General features: G+C 35.0%; 3 protein-coding genes across 6 annotated transcripts; 2 read left to right on the top strand and 1 right to left on the bottom strand.

Annotated features, from left to right (window-relative positions):
* Positions 1-703: 703 nt before the first annotated feature.
* On the bottom strand, positions 704-5,095 carry LOC111396189. 4 transcript variants are annotated; one of them, XM_023022533.1, is made up of 7 exons: positions 4,975-5,095; positions 4,819-4,897; positions 4,651-4,729; positions 4,091-4,219; positions 3,867-3,989; positions 1,306-1,408; positions 704-1,167 (listed from the first exon to the last, which is right to left on the bottom strand). In XM_023022533.1, the coding sequence occupies exons 4-7, from the start codon at positions 4,183-4,185 to the stop codon at positions 922-924; spliced, it is 567 nt and encodes a 188-aa protein (XP_022878301.1). In that variant the 5' UTR covers positions 4,186-4,219; positions 4,651-4,729; positions 4,819-4,897; positions 4,975-5,095; the 3' UTR covers positions 704-921. The 4 variants fall into 4 exon arrangements, with proteins under 4 accessions (XP_022878301.1, XP_022878299.1, XP_022878300.1 ...); XM_023022531.1 differs by having other exon boundaries at positions 4,091-4,204; XM_023022532.1 differs by having other exon boundaries at positions 4,651-4,726.
* A 937-nt stretch (positions 5,096-6,032) lies between these two features.
* LOC111396188 lies at positions 6,033-15,389 on the top strand. Its single transcript, XM_023022529.1, has 3 exons — positions 6,033-6,391; positions 8,062-8,135; positions 14,944-15,389. Exons 1-3 carry the CDS (start codon positions 6,152-6,154, stop codon positions 15,020-15,022), a joined length of 393 nt encoding a protein of 130 aa, XP_022878297.1. The 5' UTR covers positions 6,033-6,151; the 3' UTR covers positions 15,023-15,389.
* Positions 15,390-21,745: 6,356 nt separating this feature from the next.
* LOC111396187 lies at positions 21,746-25,521 on the top strand. The gene is made up of 2 exons (XM_023022528.1): positions 21,746-22,462; positions 25,095-25,521. The coding sequence occupies exon 1, from the start codon at positions 21,850-21,852 to the stop codon at positions 22,330-22,332; it is 483 nt and encodes a 160-aa protein (XP_022878296.1). The 5' UTR covers positions 21,746-21,849; the 3' UTR covers positions 22,333-22,462; positions 25,095-25,521.
* Positions 25,522-27,383: the final 1,862 nt, after the last annotated feature.

Below are 27,383 nucleotides of genomic sequence, written 5' to 3'. Positions count from 1 at the left end.
ATTTATTTTATCAAGCACCCTTTTTTTTTCTTTTTTTTTTTATATTACAAAATTACAATTTTTATGACATGATAATTTACAATTTATATTCATGGGAGGATGTGACATGTTTTATAATTTATTTTTACTATTATTTTTTCATCGTCTCTTGTACACAGGCAGGCCCACAATTAGTGCAATCCACGATCCCATTGAAGATGATCTTTTCTCCATCCTGTATTTTGTTTGCCACATGTACAACAATGCACATTCTTGTATTAAAGATGCTCTAATTCTGACATAAGAAATATGGTGGAAGATATCTTGGAATCTGATTGAACAAGCAGGGAAGGCGCACCATCACGCGGTGCGACCATCCCCACTGAAGTTTCTCTCAGGGCGGGCACTGGGATTCGTAGCCAACATCTGCTTTTAAGACATCCATCTGTCTATATTTAATCCAAGAAATTCGGGTTCTCGTTTACGGAACACTTGAATAATTAAGATTTAAGAATGAAAGACGGGGGTGCAGAAAAACCAGAAGATGCATCTCTCACATTTAATTTTACAACCTGTACATGAGAACAGGAGTGCCCAGCATTCAATAGAAACAAAGTCAAGTGCTTGGTAATAAAAATTTGCCAGAAGGGTTGTTCAGTGTTCCATGAAAATATCACTCAGCAGATAATCATGTCAATCGGAATAAGAATTTTTGAAAAATTGCTGGCATAACAACAGTATATAAAATATATAAAAATGAAAAGCATAACAACATTCATCCAAATATCTGTCACGGTAGAAGTTAATTAAATTTTATTGCGTACTATGGAAAAATTATCCCCAACTAAGTGAGGTATATCCACAGCCTATTGATAAGGAGCACAATAGAAATCAGCTTCGAACTACTAACAATTACGTTAGTCCTGAAGCAGCATTACCATTTCAAAAGCGACCAGAACCGCTTCTGTCCTGCAAAAATGCAGCCCTCTCCTCTTTCAGTTTCTGAACAATTTCAAGTATGCTGGGATCATGGAACCGGTCGTGGACAAACTTTCTCTCCTCAGCCTGTATCTCCTTGATAGCACTAGGATATGGATTTGGCGGGGGTTTCTTCCCCTGAAGCTTTGCAATTTGCTTCAGACGAGCATATGCTTTCTTTTTGGCTTTTCTTTCAGCACGATATTCCATCTATAACAAATGTAACCCTAAGGTTAGGTGATAAATGGTAGCCCATTTACAAGTTCTTGATCTTGTCTTGCAATACTAAGCGATAGATCAAATAAGAAAAGGCCCAAAAAACTTAAATTTGCAAGGAAAAATACATACATCAGCCACAGCCATAGCTTCCTCCTCACTGACGCCTTGCTCCTTCAACTCTAGGACTCGCCAGCCAAATACACGGGCCGGAGGCGGGTCAAAACCACTAATCCTGTTGAAATGTGAAATGATTTAACAAACAATCTGGAAATATAAATTTAACTGATTTTTTTAGTCTCAGCCCAGGAAACATAAATTATAAGTCTACTAAGCTCAATAACATCCTTTTCCTTCCTGTCAGATGATAACACCGCTTGCTTCTGTTTAGCTTTCACCAACACAATGAAGGGGTTTAATTTTTTGCTTCTTTCACCACTTATGAATTGTTTTAATCAAGATTCTGCATGGCGAATATGGATCACTCCAGTTTTAGTTTCTAGTATTGTTGACTTGGTATTATTGTTACAGAATACATCTCGTACTTGACTTGCGAATTTCAATATCAGCAATGAAAATCCCTAACCATATTAGGGCAAAAGCACAACATCGCAGAAACAAGAATTTTTTCAGAAAATTAACTGCGGGTGATCCCATACATAGAGGAATTCGTAAAGTGTTTTAAAGATACTTGAGCGATTACTTTGGAACATAACATGTGCAGGCAATTGAATTTTGTTTGTTAGCAATAAGCTAGTCTATCAAACTAGAAAGAAAGTGAATCCTCAACATTAAATTTGAACTCACTTAGGGGATGTTTAGTAACGATACTGAGCAACTGAAACTGAAGATGTAGCATTCTAAGTTTAGTGTTGTTATGATGCAAAAGTGGTGCCGCTTAAAATCACAAGTATCACTGCTAGGAGGCCAAAACTTTCATTTTTACGAGATTAATAAAATTTAATGCTATGTATGTCAAGTGATTAAGTCTTTAGATAAGAGACTAGGCAGACAACTTCATTCCAACAAAATATCCTTCAGACGTCTTTGAATGCCCTCCCTCTCTAAAGCACCAAAACTCACTCACCTCTCCCAGGTTTGGAAAAGGTACAAGATCATTTATTGATAATTATGCGTTGGTTTAACTAATGCAAGAAACAATTAAACAAAGTGAAAAATAAAGAATAATATTTAAAATTCAATCAAGTTCAACAGTTGAATTCAGACAATTGACACTGAATCTTTAGTTTTCAGAATACAGAATCTTATTTAAGTTCAAGAACTTTAAACTTCAGTGTTCAGATTTCGGTTTTATTAAACACCACCTTCATATATCTCCAAGACCACGCGTTTGCTTCTTTTTTTTTTATTTTTTTATCTCCAATAATCAAGTTATATCCATCTTGATTGCCATGATTACTAAATACTAAATATGCCTGCAGTTATGTGAGATACATGTACAGCTCTCCTATTGGATTTTGGGAGGTGGTAGGAGATTCATTAGCAAAATTACAACTATTCCACTTATAAATCCCGAAAGAACATACAATGTTGTGAATTAGGATGTGATTCTTTTTCTGAGTAAAACTTCATCTTCAATTAGAATGAAATCATCATTCATCACAATTCAGGATGACACAACTTTTCTCAAGAGACTGTTAAGCCCCTGTTTGGCCCCCATTACGTGAAAAAATTAATGGGTGGAATAGTATTTGTTTAAAAAACGAGTAGTTGAAAAAGAAGGAAAATTTTTTGATTTACGTGTAATATTATTTTATGGAAGATTGTGTGGTTGAAAATAGAAGAGAGAAAAATAAAATGTAATGTAATGAAAATTAATGGGGCTCAAACGGGGGCTAAAATTGAAATAGTTTCATCACTACATACAAAATTCTTGTGATGATTGGCATTCTCATCTATTTACAGCTTGCCATATCAGTAAAATCAAGTTCTGTGTTTACATCATAGGCTATATTGAAACATAATTATTAAGTAGCAGGCAGACAATAAATTGAAACGAGTAATTTCCAATTGTTAGTGGTGACTACCAATTCCATCCACTTATCTACTTACTCAGGTGTTTATTGTCTTGAGAATTTAAAAAGATTTGGGTATTTACTAACTCCTTTGGAATGATAAAACTGAAAATCTGGAACATTTAAATTGATAGGTCACCTACAAATGTCAATAGAAAATATTAGACAGCTGAGCACATTCGAAGTAAATTTCATTAGCATTGGTAGGAAACAAGTGAAGAAAAGCTATTAATGGAAACAGCCTCATAGTCTAAACCATAAATCTACTCAATTTTAAATCAGTGAAAATGTCTCAATAGTTGTACTCTCACAATAGTACTTGATAGCTATGCAGGGAATCAAATTCAAGCTTAGCTGGATTACTCTGAACTTAATCCCTACAACTACGAGCTCAGCATAATGTGTCATCTCAAATGGCTAGAGAATCATCACAACAAAAATGCATATTAGCTTTAGCTTTAGTAACGACAATGTCAAAGCACTTGTAACATAGCTTCACACTCAAAAGTAAATAAGTTCCATTTTCCTTTCTAGTTCATAAATATATCTAGAGTGCAACAAAAAAAAAATATTAAGGATAACAGAGCAAAATTCAAACTAAACATCACTTTGTAGATAACACTAAAAAGGACATGCAAAATAGATTAAATAAATTACTTGATAGGATCTTCATGCTTTGAATCCGGGTGCTTCTGAAAGAATTTACTGATGTAAACATCCTCCGGCAAGCTTATGGGCTTAAGCTTATTCTCCGCACGAGGAAATGTAGCTGGTGGCGCCCTGAATTTTACAAATGTAACAAATTAAGAATAATAACCTTAAAAATTATGCACAGATTACAAGACCGTAGTAAAGAATCGGCAAAAACAATAAAGACGTACTTTTCCATGGCTTTAAGCCAGACAGGCTCGGATTTGGCTAACCCTTTGACTAGTTTTCGGGTTTTAGATAGTAAATCCCCTCTCATATAAGACATAGCTGACCGTGAATTATCTCTGTAATACAAAAATCTATAATAATTTCAATAAGTGAAAACAAAATCCAATTTTACATACAACATAATTTACCATATGATATAGGGGAATATGAAGAACAGATAAAAGGGATTATACAGTGTTGCAGACCCAGAACAATATGTTGGGGGCTGGAAAAAAAAAATTACAAATACTGCATTTGTTCTTGTTACAATTTTTGTTTCAAATATCAAGTTAAACCTTACAGCCTGAACTAATTTTAACATTCAAGTATTCAAAATGATCCAAAGTGCAGAACTCGTACTTAATTACTTATAGAACAAAAACACAAAGATTCATCAAAGACAATATCTGGAGGCAGCAAAAAACTGTAAACATTCATTACTCATACTTAATTACTTATTGAAATTGCAGCCAAAAAATCGAATTAGAAAGAAAACTTAAAAAATAAAAATAAAACGATTCACCGAAAATGCTTGGCAGGAGCCTGGATGGTGTTGGCCGGGAGAGGCGAACGAGATGGCGATAGTAGTGTGTTTCAATCTGCTAAATTCAGTGGAGAATTAAAAACTACCATCCTAGGTCTACAAAACAACAAATCAGAAACTTAATACGATAACTTCAATCGTAACTACCTTCTCTTTCACCAGGTGGTCATTCTCTTCCTCTAGACCCTTTTTCCTCAACTCCAATCCCAATATTCTAGCCCAAAATCTTCAAAAACATAAAACAAATGAGTTCAGATTATAAATATTTTCGGAAAAAGGACGGAACAATAGTATAAACCTTACCTTGAGTTTTTTGAGATTTTTGAAAACCTTCGAGAATCAAGATGTAGCAATTGTGTGTGGGAAATTGGGAATTATAGATTTTTTTAGTGAAGAGAGAAATAGACTGTTCATAGCGCTGGAAATTGTCCGGTTCGACCGAACCGATTCGAAATTTTGGAGTATTCCGTGAGTGGAATCGTGGGATCCAAATTTAATTACAGAATTGTTCGGGTTCGGTTCCATTCGGTTCAATCTGATTCGGATCCTTTCGGTTCCGTATTATAATTAAATTTTTTAATATATACAAAGTTGCATTAATTTAATTAATGATATGTTTAATATTAGCTCTTACAAAATAATGTAATTTAATTTTATGTGTTTCACGTCTCTCTTTGCTGAATTTTTCATAAATTTGATTATTAAAATCACAGAAAGAGAAAGATAACGAGCTCAAAATAATTAAGAGAGATGTTGTAGAGTTTTAATTCTTTTTAATTCGATTTTCTCCGATAAAAATAACACTACAGTAGAATAATAAATTTAAATAAAATTGAGGTCAATTTGATTAAATTGATTTTGAACTGAAAATTAAAAATAGGAAAACCATATTTTGTGGTTTGAACTAAATTCACTAGTTAATAAATTTATTTAGAAAAAATAAAATAATTTTACTTATTTAAAATAAATTAATTAAAGAATTTACGGAGATTCGGTCCTTATTCGGTTCTTCGAGTCTTGGCCTAGAACCGAAAATCGAACTATACCTGTCGATTCTTGATTCAAATACCTGTTCAAATATTTAACTTGAGAAGAACTGTCGGGTTCGATTCGAGTTCAGGTTCAGATTCGATCGATTCGATTCGAGAGTTTTGTCCAACCCTAAGTGTTTCTCCTCTCCTCTAAGCGTGTACCATTTGTTTTTATGGATTTAAGGGGTTTCTGGATTGGAGAAATTTTTAAGGCTCATTTTTCCTAAGAGGTCCCTTGAAATTTGAGGTTGGTGCATTTCCGTTCGGGTTTGATCAGTATCTTAAGGCCTAATATCTTAAAGCCCATTTTTAAGCCCATTTGTATCAGTTGGACTTGGATTTGATTTGTATGTCAATCCCATATGGCTTCTCCACTGCTCTATAGCTGAAATTTCTCACTCGTGATTTCACACAACACAGAGCTCAGCCGTACCGCAGTGAAAACTAAAATGGCTTTAAGGGTAGCGACCCTAAAATGCGCCTTCTCGAGCACGGGGTGTACTTTAGGAACACTCCGGCGATTGGCGCACGCGATAGCTCAGCCACCGCCTCTTGTTACCACCATGAACCGCACGTCATCGCCGTTGGGTTTCCCCGAATATAAATACAGAAATGAGATCGAAGATGTATTTCCGAATTGGTCATTTATAGGTGGCTCGATGGAGCTTATGGCTGTCCCCAAAAGGAAGGTAATTTTTTAGTTTCTTCCGAAGATTTAAATTTTTGTAATATAAGTCACTGAAAGAGTATTTAGTTTATTTGAGAACTAGTTTTTAGCTAGTTTATTTTGGTTTGTATGATAGCTCCGATTTTGGATTGTATTATGCTGTATTATAGTTTTTATCTTCGTAAGGGTTTAGTAAATTGTATTTTTGTTAATGACATTTGTGAGATTGTCTCTTGCATTCATTTGATTTTTTTTCTCGAATTTGGGTTTTTCCGCTGGTTTTGGTGGCAGAAATGCTTGGTTGTGATGAAATTTGTCCAGTAGTAGATTGATTTGGAGAATACGGCTGCCATTAATCCTTAATTTAGCTATTCGATTTCTAAGTGTCTTTACTTCTATGGACTGGAAGAAAATAAATGAGAATAAGAAACAAAAAAATAAGATATTATTTTCGGGTTTCTGTTTCATCCATTCCTCATTTGATATCAACATCATCATTTTAAAAATTTTAAATATTTTGGCTTATGGTTTTTTAGTAACTGTTGTTCTATGTGTACAATCGAGGTTGACAACTAGACACATGGGAGGGGGGCCCACGCTGAATAAAAAAATCATGGTTCCCCCTCCTGTGATTACATACAAGAAGAATAATTCTTTTAGTAAATGTGTATCAAAATATGGGTTTTGAAGTTTGTGAAGCTATCCAGAATTTAGGGTTCAACTCATTGAATTCTACTTCTCTTTGCTTCCTTTGCCTTCTCTTGCACTTGGAACCAACTTAGAAAGCTTAAGATGTGAGTTTGGAGCGTTTGGGTCATGAATGGTTGCTAGGAGGTAAGAAAAGGCTGAGAGAGAAAAGTTAAAAGTAGCAGCATGTGGTGGCTTTTGCTTGAGGTGCTTGTTTTTGGTTAAAATCTGATTTTATACCCATCTTTGCATGTCCAAATTAGATGTTTCCAACACATATTTACCTAATTAAATCCTATTTAAATTGCCATAATATCTCTAGAAGATATTCTATCATTTTGAAGATTGTGTCAAGCGGGTAGATGCAAGTCGTGTGCATTTGTGTAGACTCCATATACAAGACTACCAATAAACACTCTTGTACAAATACTCTAATGTGTCTATAGAATAGTGGTGTCCAAGGTCTCGTGGCTTCCATTAGGGCCTTCGTAGACAGGTGGTAGGTGGTACAGAATCTAGTTTAGCACTTGTGGTAGTAGATTTTGGAATAGTGATTTTTTTTTTAGAATGTGTGATTAAAAAGTAGTGAAAAGCTTTAGTTTGTGTGTAAAATTAATTATTGGGAGAATGTATTGTTGAAAACGAGAGTGTTTCTTGTCCCTTATGCTCCTTTAGTATGTAAGATGGTTACTAGAGTAAATCATTTTTTATTCTGTTTTGGTGCATTAGAGAGCCTTGCAGCTTATAGCACCCACTAGGTTGTTGGCGATTTGACTTCTAGGAGAGTCAGGTGGGTCTAAAAGTATTGTGAACCCCCCAAAATCTGTTCAAAAAATCCTCTCCTAATACATCTAATATTCCTTAGAGCTATGGGTTTACCTACTCATATTTGAAATACTTCACCATTTTGAGGCCCAAAAGGTCCAAAGCAGTTAATTATTTGATGAAATGTTAGTGCTTCGCTCTTAAACACTTTGAGTACTCATTGCCAAATGCTTCGTGCAGGTTTCTCCACACAAGAGAGGCATTAGGAATGGACCAAAGGCTTTGAAACCTGTCCCAGTGATCATCCGTTGCAAGTAAGGTTTTGCTTGCAATTCTTGCATTTTGATAATTTATAAGCACTTTTTTTTCTAGTTTAATTTCAGTAAAAGCAAATATTTTTACCTAGGAATCTCTTTAAAAGAAACCCTTTTTATGTTTATTGTTTGATAACAAGAAAATATGCTGCCCCATGTCCAAGGTATATGGAAAAACAGTGGTTTTTTCACATGCGAACTTGATATTTCTGTCTTGTCATAATCATGCAGTGAATTATTTTCAAGACGACGGGTGTTAAAATAATCAAATTTGATTGGTAAAATGTCGCTATCCCAAATGATCGTTTATTAGGATGTAGTGACATATTTGGAGTGTTATAGTTTATCGGAAGTCAACTTTGACTTGTTTGTTTTGAATGCAAATGACATCCTCTAGGAGGAATTGATGGGAAAACCCGATCTTTTGAGCCACTGAGTATTTGCAATGTGTTATATATAGAGTTGTGATGCATTTTTAAGTACATCTTAAGTGGGATTTCCATAATTGTTAATAAACCTGAGACACTGGGGTTCTTAATCATTTTCAGAAATAGTAGTTAATAATAGTGAAACTTCTATTAATTGATAATCACAATGTTTAACATAATCTGCCTGTCTCCTATTACAAACTGATAGACCCCCATAAGATTCACATATGCAAGGAAGAAGAAAGGAGTGGTTACAACCAATGTGAGGAATGCCAGCTCTGCTTCAATTAGTTAATAGAGGGTATAATGGTCATAGTGTTGTTGTAAGGGAAATGAATAAAATGTGGATGGGAGGGGAATGTAGGTAGGCTTTTACCGATTTTCAATTAAAGGAAGAGAGACCAGGCCTCTCTAATAGCTTTGGAATTTGTTCGTTATTTTAAAGTTCAATCAATCAACTTAATAAAACCATTTGTGATCTCTCGGTGTTTTTAGTTATTTTCTTGCAGATTTCCAGAGAAGGAATTCGTTTATTAAGTTACAACAACTAGGGTTCTATCAAAGTGGTATCAAAGCAATTGAGACCTTGGAAAATGACTCTCAACGATCCAGTAGAGTCCTTAGAAGGGAGAACTAATTGCTTAAAATTCGAGTTAGGTGCAATGAAAACTGAATTTCAGAGAGCAAAGTCTAGAATGATGGCAAGGCTCGATTTGATGATGAGAAAAATGGATGGGTAGGAAAGAGAGAGGAAGGAAAAAGAGATGGTAGAGAACTTGCATGAGTCGACGATTTCTAAAGCCCCTTTGCTGGTTAATCTGACTGGAAACACTGGGAAATCGAAAATCACACCCAAATCCAATGAAGTAGGAGAAAGTGTTGATGGTTGGAGTCGCTGGGAAGAAATGATTGTTAAAAAAAAAAAAAAAAAAAAAAAAAAACACTGGATTCTAATAGAAATCTTACCATCACCATTCTCGAAGGAGAAGAGATTGGAGATGGAAATGATCTCTACAATTCGGCTGAATCTAGAGAAGAGGAACAAATGGAAATTATTGGATTAGATGGATTTAGAAGGAAAGTCGGCTAGCATGAAGAAGACCAAAATGAGCATTTAAAATAGACCCAATTTAGGCTCGGTCCATCAAGAATCAAAACTGATTCCCACAGCCCATCTATTAGCTTCAGTCCACTTATTTTCCTTGGGCTAAAATCAAACACCTAAGCTGAAGTCTGTCTATTATGGCCAGTAGGGTGGTCTTTATCATGAAGATGACCCAACTAATTAAAGACACAAAGCAAGAGGGTATGGCAGCCCAAGACCTGGGTGGACTCAAATACACCATGCTAGCTACACCTCCAAATCTGTGGGGTTCAAAAGGGATGGAAATCTTCCTTACTGGAATCATGACAATGGAAGAGCAGGCAATTGGCATCACCAACACTTGACTCCCACCTTGAGGACAAGGTGGAATTGGAAAAGGGGGGTATTGATAGGCTCCAATCCACCTCACGCATTCTAGAATGACCAAGAAGAAGAACAACCTGCAAGTGGGTGGAAAACTAGTCCGTTAGAGAGTAAAAATGGGAAGGAAAAATAGTTACAAATAGCCTATAAATAAAGAAAGGGGGAAAGGATTGGGCATGCAAAGTAGTGAGTGAAAATCATGTTGTGGAGAGTACAGCTCTCTCAATATGCTGATTGCTTAATAGATTCGGGCCAACGCAAGAAGGATCTCTTCTTGAGAAATTCTTTGCATTGAAACAAGACGGAAAGCTTAGAGATTACCGTTGAATGTTTGAGATTCTTGCTGCACCTCTACCGAAGATTCAAGGAATTGTGTTGGAGGAAAACTTCATAAACAGACTTAGGCTGACGATTAAGGCTGTAGTGAGAATGATCAGGCTGCAAGGATTGGCCAGATCATGGAAATGGCCCAACAGGTTGAGGACCGTAATGGCTCCTTACTGTGAGCCCAGTTATGGAATGGCTCAATTAAAACCAAAATTTATAATTCCCAGCCACCCATGTTCAGCCCATTACCAAACAGCCCAATTAACCAAAATATATCTCCCAAATCAATCATCCCATCTTAGGGCACCAACATAGCAAGCCCTTACGGTGATACCCATGACTATTGTACTCATGGTGCAGCATTTGGCGACTACAACGAAGGCTGGGTCTCCTTTCAAACGATTTACTGGGGCAGAATTATAGTTGAGAGAATAAAGTTTGTGCTATCGCTGCGATGAGAAGTATAGCTCGAGACACAAATGTAGAAATAAAGAGCCACGGGTTTTGTTGTGCAAGAGGACAACGGTGAGGAGCAATGGAGGAATTTGACGAGGAGGAAGAGGAGAAAATTAGGGATACTATGGAGTGTCCATAAAATTTGTGGTTGGTCTCATCACACCCAAGACTATAAAATTTTGGGGCAACCTATTGTTGTCTTGATCCACTGCAAAGCTACCCATAAAAATTATCTCTGATGAGCTCATTCAAAAATTAGGATTACAAGGGTCAGGTTGAGCAAGCTTCGATGTCCAATTGGGTACTGGACTTTCGGTTAAGGGTGGGGTAATTTGTAAGGGGTGGTGGTTTCACTGTTGGACATTGAGGTAGTCGAAGATTTCTTACTGTTAAAATTGGGTTATACTGATGTGATCCTTGGAATGAAATGGCTAGAGTCTCTAGGAAAAATGCAAGTGAATTGGGAAGCCTTAACTATGCATTTTAAGGTAAGCGGGGAAATCTTTTTATTGCAAGGGGATCCGAGTTTGGATACAACTCAGGTGACTTTGAAGTCGATGGTTAAGACATTTAAAGTAGGGGAATAGGGTATCTTGCTAGAATTAGGAAGTTTGGGGGTAGAGCTCGGAGAGAAGGTGACTAAGGTTCTCAACTCATTTATGGAATTACTGTAGAGTTATAGCAAGGTGTTTGAATGGCACAATGAATTTCCACCTCCGCGGTTAAGGGACCATCCCATCATTCTACAGCCTGGTGCAACTTTGGAAAACGTTGAACCATATCGATATCCGTATGTTCAGAAGAATGAAATAGAGAAACTAGTCAGAGATATGTTGGCACAATAAATTATTCAACACAGCGTTAGTCCTTATTCTGGTCCAGTTCTTTTGATGAAGAAAAAAGACGGGAGTTGGAGGTTTTGTATAGACTATTGGGCACTTACCAAGGGGACTATGCCGATCGTTTTTTGATTCCCGTGATCGACGAGTTGTTAGACATCCCAAAATCTGCTTTTCGCACTCATGAAGGGCATTATGAATTCTTGGTCATGCCCTTTGGGATATCAAACGCGTCAGCAACTTTTCAGTACTTGATGAATGATGTGTTTATACCTTATTTATTGAAGTTCGTACTAGCCTTTTTCGATGACATCTTGGTCTACAGTTAGACGGTGTAAGAATATCAGTGACACTTGGGTACAGTGCTGGGGATTTTACAAGATCATCAGCTTTATGCCAATCAGAAGAAGTACCTATTCGGCCAAAGGGAAATTGAGTACCTTGGCCATGTTATTTCTGAGAATGGAACGGTGGGTCTACAGATCAAACAAAACTAGAGGTAATGTACATTGGCCGAGCCTACGCAATCTCAAGGAGCTTCTAGGATTTCTGGGGTTCACTGGCTATTATAGACGCTTTGTGTCAAGATATGCCAAGATTGCATGGCCCTGACTAAACTACTTAAGAAAGATAAGTTCCACTGGGATGACAAAATGGAGGAGATTTTTCAGAATTTGAAGTCAGTGATGGTCTTCCTGTACTAGCATTACCTGAATTCTCCCAGGAGTTTGTTATTGAGACAGATGCTTTTGGTCATGGGTTAGGAGCAGTGTTAATGCAAAAGCCACCTTATTGCGTATTTCAGCAAGGTGTTACCACAAAGTGCCCAGTTAAAGACTATATATGTGAGAGAATCGATGGCCATCGTGTTCGCCATCCAAAAGTGGCGTCACTACTTATTTGGCAAACACTTCGTGGTATGTACAAATCAACGAAGTTTGAAGTTCTTATTAGAACAGCGTGTGGTGAGTGAGGATCATCAAAAGTGGTTAACTATGGTCATGGGCTACAACTTTGATATCCAATATCACCTGGGGTTAGAGAATAAAGCTGCAGATACTCTTTCTAGAATTTAGCCCGCTTTGAATCTTTTGGCTCTTTCCACTTCCCAAGTTCTACAATTAGAAGACATGAAGAAAGAGGTAGTTGCCGATGGCATTCTGGGGAAATTTGTGTCTGAGCTGCAGTTTGGGATCGGTGTCAAAGAGGGGTATGCTATGATTGACGGCATACTATGTTATCAGGGGAGGGTCTACCTAGCCTCTCTACTTTTGTCACTCTTATGTTACAAGAATGCCACGACTCTGAGGTTAGAGGTCACTTGGCATTCTTTAAGACAGATAAGAGGATTGCAAAAGAAGTCTACTGGCAAGGAATAAAGAAGAGGGTAAAAGGACTATGTGGCAGGTTGTGGGGTATGTCAAGCAGAACAAATATATGGCCTAATCTCTGGGTGGGTTATTACAGCCTCAACCAATTCCTGAATCTATTTGGGAGGATATATCAATGGATATCATCGAAGGGCTACCATGATCAGGGAGAGTCAACACCATTTCGGTCATCGTAGATCGTTTGAGTAAGTGTGGACATTTCATTGGGTTAAAGCATCCTTTCACTGCCCCCTAGTGGCTGAGGAATTCAGTCGGGGGATACTCCACTTGCATGGTTTACCTCGTTCTATTGTGTCAGATAGAGATCGCATCTTTACGAGTACATTTTGTGCTGAATTATTCGAAGCACGCGGGACTGCCCCTAAACATAATACTGCCTACCATCCACAAATGGATGGATGGACGGAAGTTGTGGACATGTGCCCGGAGTCATATATGAGGTGTTTTGCTTCGAATAGGCCTCAAGCTTGGAGTCAGTTTTTGCATTGGGCTGAGTTGTGGTATAACACGTCTTTCCATACCACAACGAAACACTCCCCGTTCCAAATAGTTTATGGCAGTGATCCACCCCACATACTGCCTCTTGAAAGGGGGCTGACACCGTGTTCTTATGTAGAACAACTTTTACCGGAACGAGATGAGATGTTGAAGTAGTTGAAGGTGCAGCTTTCTAGAGCGCAACTGCAGATGAAACAAGAGGCTGATGAGCATCGCCGTGATGTCTAGTTCGCGATCGGGGACTTGGTTTATCTCAAACTTTGGCTCTATTGTCAGAAATCTTTGGCTAAGCGTCCGTATGAGAAGTTGTCTCCCCGTTACTATGGTCCCTTCGAGGTTGAGTCGAATCTGGGAAGGGTTGCATACAAATTAAAACTCCCTATTTCAGCAGCTATTCATCTCGTTTTCCATGTATCCCAACTGCTTAAGGCCTTTGGTGATGTCAAGCCCATTTCTGCCCTTCCTTCACAGCTTTCTGCTAAGGGGGAATTCATTTTGGAACCAGAGACCGTTCTTGGAGTTCGCCCTAATCATATCCACACTGCTGCAGGTCCTGACATTTTGATCAAGTGGAAGAATCTCCCATATTATGAGGCAACTTGGGAGCCCTTTGAGACAGTTTGGGTCCAAGGTGAATTTTGGGGCGGGGGTACTGATAGAGACCTCCAATAAGATTCACATATGCAAGGAAGAAGAAGGGAGTGGTTACAACCAGTGTGAGGGATGCCAGCTCAGCTTCAGTTAGTTAATAGAGGGTATAATGGTCATAGTGCTGTTGAAAGGGAAATGAGTAAAATGTGGATGGGAAGGGAATGTAGGTGGGCTTTTACTGATTTTCAGTTAGAGGGGGGTGGGGGAGACCAGGCTTCTCTAATAGCCTTGGAATTTGTCTGTTATTTTAAAGTTCAATTAATCATCTTCATAAACCATTTGTGATCTCTCGGTGTTCTTAGCTGTTTTCTTGCAGATTTCCAGCGAAGGAATTCATCTATTAAGTTACGGAAACTGGGTTTCTATCACTAACTCATTGTCTGATACATTATATAGAAACAACGAAGATATTGTTTTAAAAGTTGTTGGCAATGAAAAGAATTGAGGATCAAAATTTCCTAGACAGGATTCTTATCTATGTTGTAGATTCTATAGTGTCCATATGCGTGTGTAAATTACATGTTCATTCAATTAGAAATCTTCCTGGAAACACAGAGGGTGAGCTCTTTTAACTTGGAAAGAAATCGCACGAATGTACTTTTTACTTTCTAATTTTTTGGGTCGTTCAAGACTGTGATTGACAGATCATGTTCAAATGCTAGAAACAAGAATAACTATTTTCTCGCTATATTTGTTCACCGAGTTAAATCAGAGTATATGGCAAACACTTTAAACGCTTTATTTTGGCAGGGTATGCGGTCGAGTTAAGCTGCCACACTTCTTCTGTTGCAGTGGGATTAAACCAAACGCGGGTGAACAGAATGGTTGAACCAATTTATTATTTGTGGATTATTGCTGCATCATGATTTACATAGAATTAAGTTCTCATGTGTTAGAAACATAAATCTGTACTGTACTGTTTAAATTTATAGTTCACCTTAATGCATCAACCATGATAATTACCATCGTTATAAGCTTTCTTTAGTTTCTCGTTTCTGTTTTCCGACCTTCCAAAAGCTGCTAAATAGAGCAAATTGCATAAATAATTTTGGAAATAGCCACAAGTACATGAAATGTTTGATAGAATTATTACCGAAGTTGACTTGGCGAAATGTGATTCGCCTGTTTCTTTTTTATTTTTTTCATTTTCCAATGAATGTATGACAAATGTTATTTGTAAACATTTTCTGTCAAAATTGTTTGTATTTGTAGCAAGATTAAATAATTTATGTGGTAATTGACTTGTTTATCTACTGCGTGTAGGAATGACAATTAGCTCGAGCTGTTCGTGGTTCGGCCCGAAAAAAGTTCGAGTTGGCCCGACTCGAGCCTCGGCAGAATTAAGCCCCATTTTTGGGGCGATAGGCCAGCTCATTTCAAAAAAAGCCGGGGGCGGGGATAGTTGCCTTTAAAAAAAAAAAAAAAGAACGAGTCGGTTCAGCTCGGTATGGCTAGAGCCAAAAACTTGGGTCGAGCCTCGAATTTTTGGTTAAGCTTTTGCTCAATTCAGCTTAGGTCAAAAAAAATCTATCTTAATTTTACTTGAGTCGAGCTCAAGTCTCGAGTTTGGACTTGGCGCGGCTCGTTGACATCACTAACTGCGTGTGTAATTCGTTGTACAGACTTTCGATTTGAGATGGCAAAAAGAGCTTATCTATCTCTTGTAGAAAAAAGAAATTTGATATGCTTATTTATTTTTCTTTTTTTAAAAAATTTAAATAGGATGATATAATTGTCATTTCACAGGTTCTATTAAGAAATTGGATAAAAATGGATAGAAATGATGGTTTGAACAATTAAATGTATAATTAAGGGTGAAACTGTCAAAAAAATGAAAGGTGTTGGCCTTTTCACTATGATAATAGCAAAAGGTGGGGATGTTTACTAATTTATTTGGAAATTACTTGCACTTTTTTAAAAAAAATTTGTGAGAATGATTACAATTAGTTCTTTTTTTTTTTTATTTAAATAGAATGGTATATTTATCATTTCATAATTTTAAATTAAGAAAATTGATGAACATGACTTTTTACTCAATGAAATGTGAAAATAAAAAAAATATATAAAAAAAAATGAAAAGTAAGGATATTTTTTCAAAAAAATGTGCTAATTATTCTTTTTAGATAAAGTTATTTTTTAAGTTTTGTACAGATAAAATCTTTTAAAAACTTGAATTTAAAGTCAAATGATTTTTTTGAAAAAAAAAATAATAAGGTAAAGTCAAATAAAAGATTTCGGGTGTTTACGGAAGACGAATGAAATGAAGGAAAAAATTTAGTCGTTCAGGAAATGAAGAGAGAGAGAGAAATGCCTAGACTCGAAACAAGGCGCTTTGCTCGACCTTTGAGCCTAGAGGAACTTTATAGAACACTGTTATTAAGTAGTATATGGTGCTACTATAAAAGAACCTCAATAATTATTTTAATATTTTTCAATTTTTTGCAGTCTTCCTGAAAAATCAAACGGAATTTTGAAGATTCAAAAGTTATATTTAGATTTGTTTAGTTAATTTTATGAAAGTATTTTTGGTAGTTAAAAAAGTTTTTGGAACAAGGTAGTCCAATGGGACTTTATTTAAAAGTACTTTGGAAATAAGAAGAGTTTTAAAAAATAGTATAAGGTCTTCCAAAAACTTTTAAAATCCTGCTCCCTGTCCCGGATTGGGGACAAGGGTGCCACATCTTCCTCCCTGTCCCCAACCCGGGACAGGGAGAATTATTCAAACTTTAATATAGGAAACAAAAAGGGAACAATACACAAGACAGGTATACAGTAAGTGGCATTTCAAATTTAAGAAACATGCCATTATATTTCAAATTTTAGGTCATAAATGGTTATATATTATATATAATATATTCTATATATTATATATAATATATTCTATATATTATATATGAAATATATAAACAAATGGAATGAATGGATATGGATGCTACAATCACAGAAGCAGATACCAATTTGAACCTCAATCTTCATGAAAACGGCCTCCTCGTTTGGGGGAAAAAGCTACAAACACGATATCACAACTGTAAATTTTATCACAACTGTAAATTTTTTCTCCATAGTCGTTGACAGAACTTGCATTTGATAAACAATGGTTTGATTCGGGTCACAAAAACAATAGGTAAGTACCTATACGCGTCTCTCAAATATGCATTTGATGTTTGCATCTAAACAGGGTTTCACCGCAAACAACATATGTGTGCATTTTCTACTCATGAACGTTTGGTGTCCGTGGTGTTTATGAATGCCAAACTAGTTAATCATGAAATATTGTGACTAACACGCGAAGTATGGGTCAGTGACCAAATATAATTCTGTTGTCATAGAACTGGTAGGAATGAGATTTTATAACTGCAATTCTACATATTGGAATTACATCTATTGTGAATACACACGACACGCTACGAAAGCAATTTAGAATGCATCTGTAATTGAAACGTATGATATTTGACCAGTTTTGTACTAAAATTTTCTATCGTCTTCGAAATGCATCTTTATGGATTCCGAATGTCTCATTCCTGATATGTCGTCTGGCACATGTGAAGCATTATACTGTGACATGAAGAGGTGTGTTTGTGGATTTGAGACCATAGTTCTGGAGATTGGAAATATGGTTATGGTGAACCCGCATGCCCAGATGTGAAAATCGTACAAGAATGTGTCCATGCTTGAAACATGGCTTTGTGACTAGTTTGCATTTTACTTTCTTTTTTTTTTTTTTTTTTTTTTTTGCGAATTTTTTTTTTTATTAATTTAAATTTATATTGNTTTTTTTTTTTTTTTTTTTTTTTTTTTTTTTTTGGTACGAAATTTGCTTCTTAATGAATTCAACTTATAGTGGTTTCTGTGACCTAAAATTTTACGCATTAAATGTTCCAGAAATGGAAAGGGTTCACGTTTGCTTATTATACGCGGCCCGTTCATCATTAGTATTGGTTGATCGTAATCTCTTTTATGTGAAACTTGTGGACACAGTAATGACGGAATTCGATTTGGATCCTACAAAAGTCGCTGTCACAATGAGCTACTTGTTGAACGTAGATTTGCCTCCTGTCAGGATAAATAGTGAGAACAACGTTTTGTCGTACATTACACTGAAGGGTATGGAGCGTGATCCATCCAAATATTCCATAAACATCGAGGTCACAATTGCAAAATTCGAACAACAATCTATCATTTACCTAATTGCTGGGCCTATTGAAGATAATCTATCTTCCAAAGGATCGTTGTTTTCACTACAGGAACTATCATCCAACATTTGCGAAGCAGTAGTCGAACCATCTGGACATGATGATGTATATGTGGTCACAATTGTATTCAAACCTGAAGCAAGAAATGTAGAAGAGGGCAGGGTGTTTTGTAATAAGGAGGTCCTGAAGTTGAGCATGTCTTTTATGCCATTCAAAACATGTTTGAGTTTGCGGTCATTCGTTCAGCTAGGAAGGAATATTTTGTCAAGTGGTCGCATGAGGGGTGTAGCTGGATTTGCAGATTGTCAAGGTTGGGGAGAACAGGCTTTTTAAGATTAGAAGAATTAGTGACAGTCACATATCTGAATAATTTGTAACTATTTTGATAGATATATGACATATGAACACTGGAAAATGACTATGCATGTATAATCTGTGACCTACACAACGTGTTCAATGACCAATGAAATTAAATAATGGTATGCTAACCTCAGTATTGGGATTTGCTGTTGATATCCAACATCTGAGACATACGAGTAATGTTATAAAATCATTTGTGACCTATGGAGTTTTTCATCGTGGGATCTATGCCCTACTAAATCTGAGATTATGGTATCGAAATAAGGTATTTGTGACATACGAATCGTATCATACGTAGATTGTGACCTGTAGATGTTGGTCGCAATAACATCTGTGACCAATGATCTATATCGTATGCTTTAAAGTTAGAGAACTGTGACCTTCGACAATATCATTACATTATTTTGTGATCTTCAGATATTGGTGCCTTATTAAAACTGTGACATGTGACCTATGCACAAAGATCTGTAATCTGAGTGTGCAAATGTTAATTGTAACCTGTGCACACGGCCTATGAGCCCTGACTTTTGTACACAAATATGTGAATTGTGACATTTGATCATAAATTTAAAATTTGTAACCATGTCACTTGTGTACACAAAATCGTTTCTTGTGATCTAAGCAAATAAGTATGTGACTTGTGACCTGGGTAAACAATTCTGTGACCTGGGCAAACAAATCCGTGACCTTTGATTAAGAATTGAATTAGAACATAGATATGATAATATGTGACCTGTGACTTGGACAAACAAATCTGTGACATTTTAACTTGTGATTAACAATTGCCTTATAACATCCACATGATAATAAAAGACTTGTGACTTGATAGAGTGTAAGTCATATGGAACATTCAAACAATTGTAGAAACGCGAAACTATTACAAAATCGAAAGACACGTGAGCAACCGCAATCCCAATCTATTTCACGAACATAAGTGATTCAAAATATTCATGCATCATGTTTCCAACATTCATAAACATCGCACATCTACTAGTCACTAAACTAGGATTCTACAATCAATATATTTGAATGCTCTCTCCCTTTGGCTTCATCGGCTTTGTCGGCTTCTTGATTTCCTTTTGTTTAAAAAGTAATCTCAGCTCAACTAGCATCAAACGTTAGAGGCATGGATTTCATATATTCCATTCCTGCATCACATTAAATAAAATATGAAGTAAAATCTGAAAAATTAACAGCACTCAATGTAGTTGATTAGGACCCACCATGAAGGATTGCCTAATTTTTCATCTCTGATGATTACTCATACAACCCAAATGAAAAAAATGAAAACACTATTTTCCATGAAACCGGGTAACAATCCATATTGGACACACCCCCAATAATAGTCACAGAACATAATGGTCACAAGGAACATATTAATAGGTCACAAACGAAAATGAAACACATTACACATTCCATACATTCCATATTGTTCATATTGTTGGTCACAATACATATTCCATACATTTGAAATTAACAGCACTCAATGTAGTTGATTAGGACCCACTATGAAAGATTGCCTAATTTTTCATCTGTGTTGATTACTCACACAACCCAGGTAAAAAAAATGAAACATTATTTTCCATGCAGTCGGGTAACAATCCAAATTGGACACACCCACCATAATAGTCACAAAACATATTGGTCACAAGGATTATATTAATAGGTCACAGACAAACATAAAACACCATTTTTTCAGACGGTAATAGATATACATAATATTTAGCAATATAAACCGTATTTCTTGAATTGGAAAATTTTCCAACCAAATTTATAGTTAGCTAGCTGTACATACTCACCCAATAAATTTTAAAAGTGATTTATCCATAATCTCAAAGGAAACAAAATTAACTTACCTCCTTTGATTTGGGTTTTCGCGTGTCAGTCAGAGTTTTGGGAGTTTCTTCACGAACTCCGTTTGTGACTTTCGGCCTTCTTCTGTTTTCACGTTCACTTTCAGATGCTTTGCCTGCTTTGAATCGTGATTTCCATTCACAACTCCTTGTAATAGCCATTTTACAAAGATCCCATTTACAAACCTTGACACTGCTTTGCCCCTCTCAAATAGTAAACTGATAGGGAGGATTTTGTAGTTTTAATTAGGCACCTTGAGATTAATTGGAGAGTGCGTACGACTGTAGAATGAAATAAAGGAAGAGATATAGTTTACTAAATTAAAAATTCTCTCTCCTCATTTTAACATAAATTAGGATTAAAACCTAATTATTGAAATATGAAAGGTATTCTTTGATTTTGGAAATTGGGATACTAAAAGCCGGTTAGGCTGTAATTTCCTCAAACGAAAATCATGTCAAACGGGCTTTTACTAATTAGACAATAGATGGACTTTAATTTTTGTTTCGTATTTTTTATGTGTTCGTTTCTTCAATTTATTTGTATATAAATTGAGCCTTTGTTTGAGCTTCATTTTCAGAAAAAAGAAAAGAAAAAAAATTTATTTACATGTAAAATTATTTTATTGAAAAATATGTAGTTGAAAATTAATTTTGTGTAAAATGAGTTTTTGATAAAATGCCAAAAAGGGCTAAACTTCAGTTTGGATATTAAATTATAAATTTAATCGACTTCATATATTAATTATCATTAATTATTAATCATACGTATTCACGAAACTATTGATGCATGAGGGGTGTAAACCCACGGATAAGGTGCATTATTCATTATTATTCATACGTATTCACCAAACAATTGATAAATTCTTCTCAAACGAGGCTAAATATTATTAAACCCCAATTTGAGCCACATTATTTCTCATTACATTAAATTAAATTTTTTTGTTTCCTACTTTTAACCACACAATCTTCAATAAAATAATATTACACGAAAATTAAAAATTTTTCAACCATTTATTTAAAAAAAATATTATTTATCTCATTATAATCTATAAATAATGAGGTTCAACTGGCTCCTGAAATATTCTCTTTATGTGTGTGTGTGTGTGGGTGTGTGTGAGAGAAAGAGAGAGAGGGGGGGGGGGGGTGGCGTGCGTGGGTCAAGAAGTGAGGTTTTAAGAGCAGCCATTGCAGACCTTTTCTCTACACTTTATACACAAAAGCCTAATTCAAGCACCACAACAACCACAATGTCTTCCTTAAATTCCCCTCAAATTCGTGAACCTAAACCCGAATCGGAAACCCCAATTCAAGAATTCTTGGATCCACGATCCAATAAGGATACGCCAGAGACCCTACAAAATCAAGCAGAAGACACCCTTTTGGAAAAAGATTCAGTAGAATCAATTAAAGAACCCAATGGAGGCGAAGAAGAGGAGGAGGAGGAGGGGGAATGTGGATTTTGCTTATTTATGAAAGGGGGTGGCTGTAAAGACACTTTTATAGAGTGGGAAAATTGTGTGGAAGAAGGAGAGAAGAACAAAGAAGATATTGTGGAGAAGTGTTTTCATGCCACTGCTGCTTTGAAAAAGTGTATGGAAGCTCATTCTGATTATTATGCGCCAATTTTGCTGGCTGAGAAGGTGGCTGAGGAAGAGGCTGTGAAGGAATTGGAAAAAGAAAAAGAAAAAGAAAGGTTGAATAGCCTAGGGGATGATGAAAAATCGGGATGAGAAATAAAGTAGGAAACATTGGATGGTTCTCAACAAAAGAAAGAATCTTGAATTGAGGGTTTTGGAGAATCTGTTTTAACAAACTTATGATTTTTACGGATGTTCAAGGTGTTAGGAGAATTTTTTTGAGGTAAGTTATCCAAAAACTTGGCAGTTTCTGATAGAAATTGATACATTTTGAATATTTGAATTAAATAATGACCGGCAATTTTATGCAAATTTGATCTCAACTTGTTGATTGTGCTGGTTTCCTCTGGAGTATTCTCGGTAGATTATTTTAAGCTTATGCTAGATTTGGTTTCGATTAATTCAAAATTTAATTTGATGAAGTGAAATTATGCAATACTCTTATCTTAATGTAGGAAAAAGGGTGAAATGTGATGTTGTGAAAATAGGAGTTTATCCATGTAATTATAAGTTCTATAAGAAGGATGTTTTGCTAAATGGTACGATTGGGTCACGGTGGTGGCAGGGAAAATGAGTGCTTTTAGAATAAATGCGCTAAGTAATGAAATGGATATAGAAAACAATGCATTTGATGCATACATCTTTGTTGTCTGGTTACATCTGATTTTGACTTGAAATTGATTTCCATAACTAGGAATCAATTCTCACCAACAGTTTCTATTTGTAATTCTAGATGGTTAATTGACATAGTTTGCAGTTTTTTTTCTTTGATTCTCACCCCACGGTTTTAAACTGGTAAAGCTAAATTGTGTAGTATGGGAATATCAATCTGCAATCTGCGATCTGCATTTGATGACTCAAGCCATTTTTTAACAAAAGCTTCACCTGATAACATTGATAAATATGAATCCCTTGTTTGAAACTGAATTTTTAAAATCACTTTTTCACCAAAACTCATTTTCAACCACACATTTCCCTAAAAAAGATCATTTGCCCATAATTTTTTCCCTACCCTTTAACCACATATTCTTAAAAAAATAACAAATTTTTCACATAATCACTTCTCAAAGAATCAACTTCACCCAAAGGCTAATTGTTTTCCTTGAGGGTTTTATGGTGGTCTTCTGATGTTAATCTTCTATTCACTTTTAATTGATAAAGCTATTTACTAGATTCTCTAGTTTTTCTTCTGCTGGAGCCATCAATGTTTCTCATAACTAGTTTAATGTTTTCTCCCAACAAGAACACATCAATTGCACAAAAAGTGAAATTGATTGATTCTTCAAAGTGGCTATTTTATTAAACCTTTGAAATAAATTTTCATGAGAAACCATGACATGCTGATGTGTAAACGATATCCTCAAGTTCAATATGCATGGAATGAGACTTTTCTACTTTTTATGGCTCTTTCTAAAAGATAGTTTAAGTTGCTTATCTATATGTACGGTTATTGTAGGCAAATTTAGATACTCCAACCACACTTGGAGTCTAGATTTTTTTTTATTATTTATTTTTTTTATTATTTTTTTAAAGATTTGTGGACGAAAACCTGAAAATATGAAGCAAGAGATATAGCAATATTAGCCAACATTTGGAAAATTTATAAATTTATGTAATGGATTAGTTGTGGGTCTCAAAGTATATGTTGAATAATAAATGGGTGGTAGTTACGAACGTGAGGTTAAAATTAATGTTTGACTTTAATTGAATTTATAAGTCATTTATAGATTGGTTGCCAAATGGAGGCTCCGATTGGATAAATTGGTATTAAATTCAGTTAAAGTCAAACATTAAATTTAACCATGCATTCATAATTACTACGCATTTTTATCCGCACATTTCGTAGGACATACTACTATTCCACTTTATAAATTTGCCAAACAAATGCTAATGTTCTATCTTTTCTTTCCCATATAGATCTCGTTTGTCGTGGCTTTTGAGAAGTCTAAAAGAGTTTTTGAGATCAAAAAGTTGCTTTTGGATTCGTTCAATTAATTTTATATAAGTGTTTTTCTAATTAGAAGACTTTTAGAAAAAGTTCATCTAATGTGGCTACTCTAAAAGTTCTTCCAAAATAGAAAGCTCTTTTAAAAATGTTTCGAAATACTAATTAAGTTAGCTTCCTTGTGAACCTTTTCTACAAGGAGCAAACCCTTGTCAAATGGGCTCATAAGCTCTTTTCTATTACATGATGACTTCTAGACTCTTGAAATGACGACTCTTAGACTTTCACTTAGACACTTGCTGCATATTAATTTTAATATAGGGAAACAATAAAATTCTTCACATTTTTAAACGTTATTAAAACTTAATAAAGACTTGCATTTGACTAAACAATGACTTTATGACTCCTTTGACTATTTAATTAGGACAAATAATTAATTTGCATCAGCTGTATACATCTCTAATAGGAGACAAGTACTTGTTCACTTGTTAAGTGTGTTTAGCTCTGAATAATGTTTCATTTGAGAAGAGTGACACTAGTAGGAGAATATTGAACCAGGGAGTGGAGAGTTGGTGGGATGAATTGATTACCTTCATTAGGAATTTGATTGATTGATTTGTTTCCATAGGGACGTGTTTCATTTAACTGTAGGTACTGTCACAATGACTGTTTGTGTTCCATTCAGGAGGCTTGATAGAATCTTGTTTTCTAAATTTCTTCGACATTTGATTATGTTGTACACTGGAATGGATGCAAGGAAACACTTTTTGATACTGAGGTAGCAGTGTTTTTGTCACTGGAAAAAAAACTGAGTGTCTTGTTTGGAAGAGAGAATTAGACAGCATTCGAAATTATATCAGAATAAAAATTGACTAAAATCTTCAAACTATTGTGTTGTTGACCTGAAAAGCAAATGGAGACAGACGAGGTCTGAATAAAAGGATCTGTGGCGTCCCCTGTAGTAATGTTCACACTCGAGTGCCTTCAACTGTTTAAGAAATTTCTCCATGAAATATACAAGTCGGAGTTTGAAGAAGTGGAAGAGAAAGATCCCTTAAGCCCCAAGATGGAGGCCCTGCACTTTTGAGCCTAGAAGTTTATGGCAAAAGATCCTAATTTTGCACTCTATATGAAATAGTTGGTGCTTTTTCTTACTTTAAAACAAGATGCCCATTAAGAAATGAGTACATATAATTTATATTATTGTGTTGTGAACTTTAAATATTATAAGAGCAATGTGTTATTTGCACAGAATATGAATATAGAGGCCAAAGCATTGTTTCAAATTACATATAACACTCACCATCATAATCAAATATCAACTTCAGTTGGTGAAAGTTTATGTATTTCTTTTCTTTAATTATATAATTATGCCAGTTTAACATGTCAAATATTGCCAAAAAGGCTTGCTGCAGGAATATATGGAACAAATGTATCTTTGAGCTTATAGAAATAGCATATTTAGGGCTTGTTTAGTTGGGTTTGCTTCTGCTTTTTGTAGGCTAGATTCATGAGGAAGCTGAACCTGTTAACTCTAAAAGCTTTTCTAACCTGATAAAAGCTCTACTAGTAAGTTATCCAAATAGCCCAAAAGTAATTTTTTAAATTTCAGAAGAATTTATTTTTTATTTTTTTATTTTTATTTTTTTTTGGACTTCTCAAAAGATTTTATTTTCTCTTCCTATGCCCTACTTATATCAATTAAATCATGACTCTTGTAACATAAATGCAAGACTCATTTCTTGTTTGTAGTTCTATATTTTAGGATTAGTGTTATTATATGAATAATTATGAAACAATATATGTAACAAATAATAAAGGTACTGATTTGTATTTATTTATTATAAACGTAATTGGAAGAAAAAAAATGTTGTCTATAGTTAATTTGAGGAGAACTGAACTGGACTCATTCCTTCCTATCTCTCATCTATTTTGACTTGTTCTACGTCAAATCTCTACAATTGTACTAAATAAGTCCGTTGTAACCTCCATCATTAAACAATTGAACCCAAATTTTAAATTATATCCTAATGATCATTATATGACAATCTCAGTGTTTCGTCATACCAAACTTTAGAAAAATTTAATTATTTCAGGATTTAAAATTTGACTACATCAAATCTTCAATTTTTATCCTATTTTTAAGAGGTATGTTAATTAAATTTTTGGGGTGTATATATATTTTCAAATTTTAGCAAGAATTGAATAATTTTTAATTTGTATTTACGGTATTACACGGTAATATTATTGTAGACAAAAATGTATATTGGAGGATTAGTGTTGAATCGAAAGAAATATGAAATGGGTTTATGAAGTAGAGTTTAAATTTTTATAATATTATGTGTATGCTTAGGGGCGAATCCAGGATGTTGAGTCAACACGGGCGGTCGTAATAAAATATTAAGGGCTCGTTTGACGTCATTTTTTGCAGCAAAAATAAAAAATAAAAAAATAAAAATTTGGAATTGTGATTTGATGGAGAATGTGTAGTTAAAAATAATAAAAAATTTCAAATTTACGCGTAATATTATTTTATTAAAGAATGTTTGATCAAAAATAAGGGAAAGAAAAATGTATTATGAACTAAATGGGAACCAAACAAGGCTTAAAATTTAAATAAAATAATTATTTTGTTGAAGTTGAACATATATAATTTTGTTAGAAGAATAAATCGTACTAACCAAATAACATTATTGATTTGTATAATTCAAAGGAAGAGCGTGGTGTTAGAATTTTAAAATTGCATAAAAACCATTAAAATCTTACATATATTATTTTGATAAACTTTGTATCACAACTCATCCAATGTTGTAATGGTTAAGCTTTCACTATATCCTAGAATAGCTCATAGGTTTGATTCCCCACTGGCCCTTTTCTTATTTCAATGGTTTTTGGTAAAAATTGTATAACTAAAAATTTATACAATAAATTGGTGGACAGATTCGAACATGGGACATCAAAGAAGCAAATGGAAGAGCTAACCAACTTGGCTAGAAGGAACATTTAGAAGAAAAATGACTTATCAGTAATATATACTATATATTTGTCTGTTCTCAACCAGGAAAAAAAATGGCTTCCAACGGATCCAGCACGCGCGGTCGCGGGGGCTCGCCGGGTGCTGGATTCACCAGTGTGTATACTATATAAAACATTTGATTTAAGGATGGTGAAAATTACAGAGATTAAGTGTTTTCAAGAT

The sequence above is a fragment of the Olea europaea genome, chromosome 6 (assembly GCF_002742605.1).
Source record: "Olea europaea var. sylvestris chromosome 6, O_europaea_v1, whole genome shotgun sequence".
Classification (NCBI taxonomy): domain Eukaryota; kingdom Viridiplantae; phylum Streptophyta; class Magnoliopsida; order Lamiales; family Oleaceae; genus Olea; species Olea europaea.
This window is presented reverse-complemented; position numbering and strand designations above follow the sequence as displayed.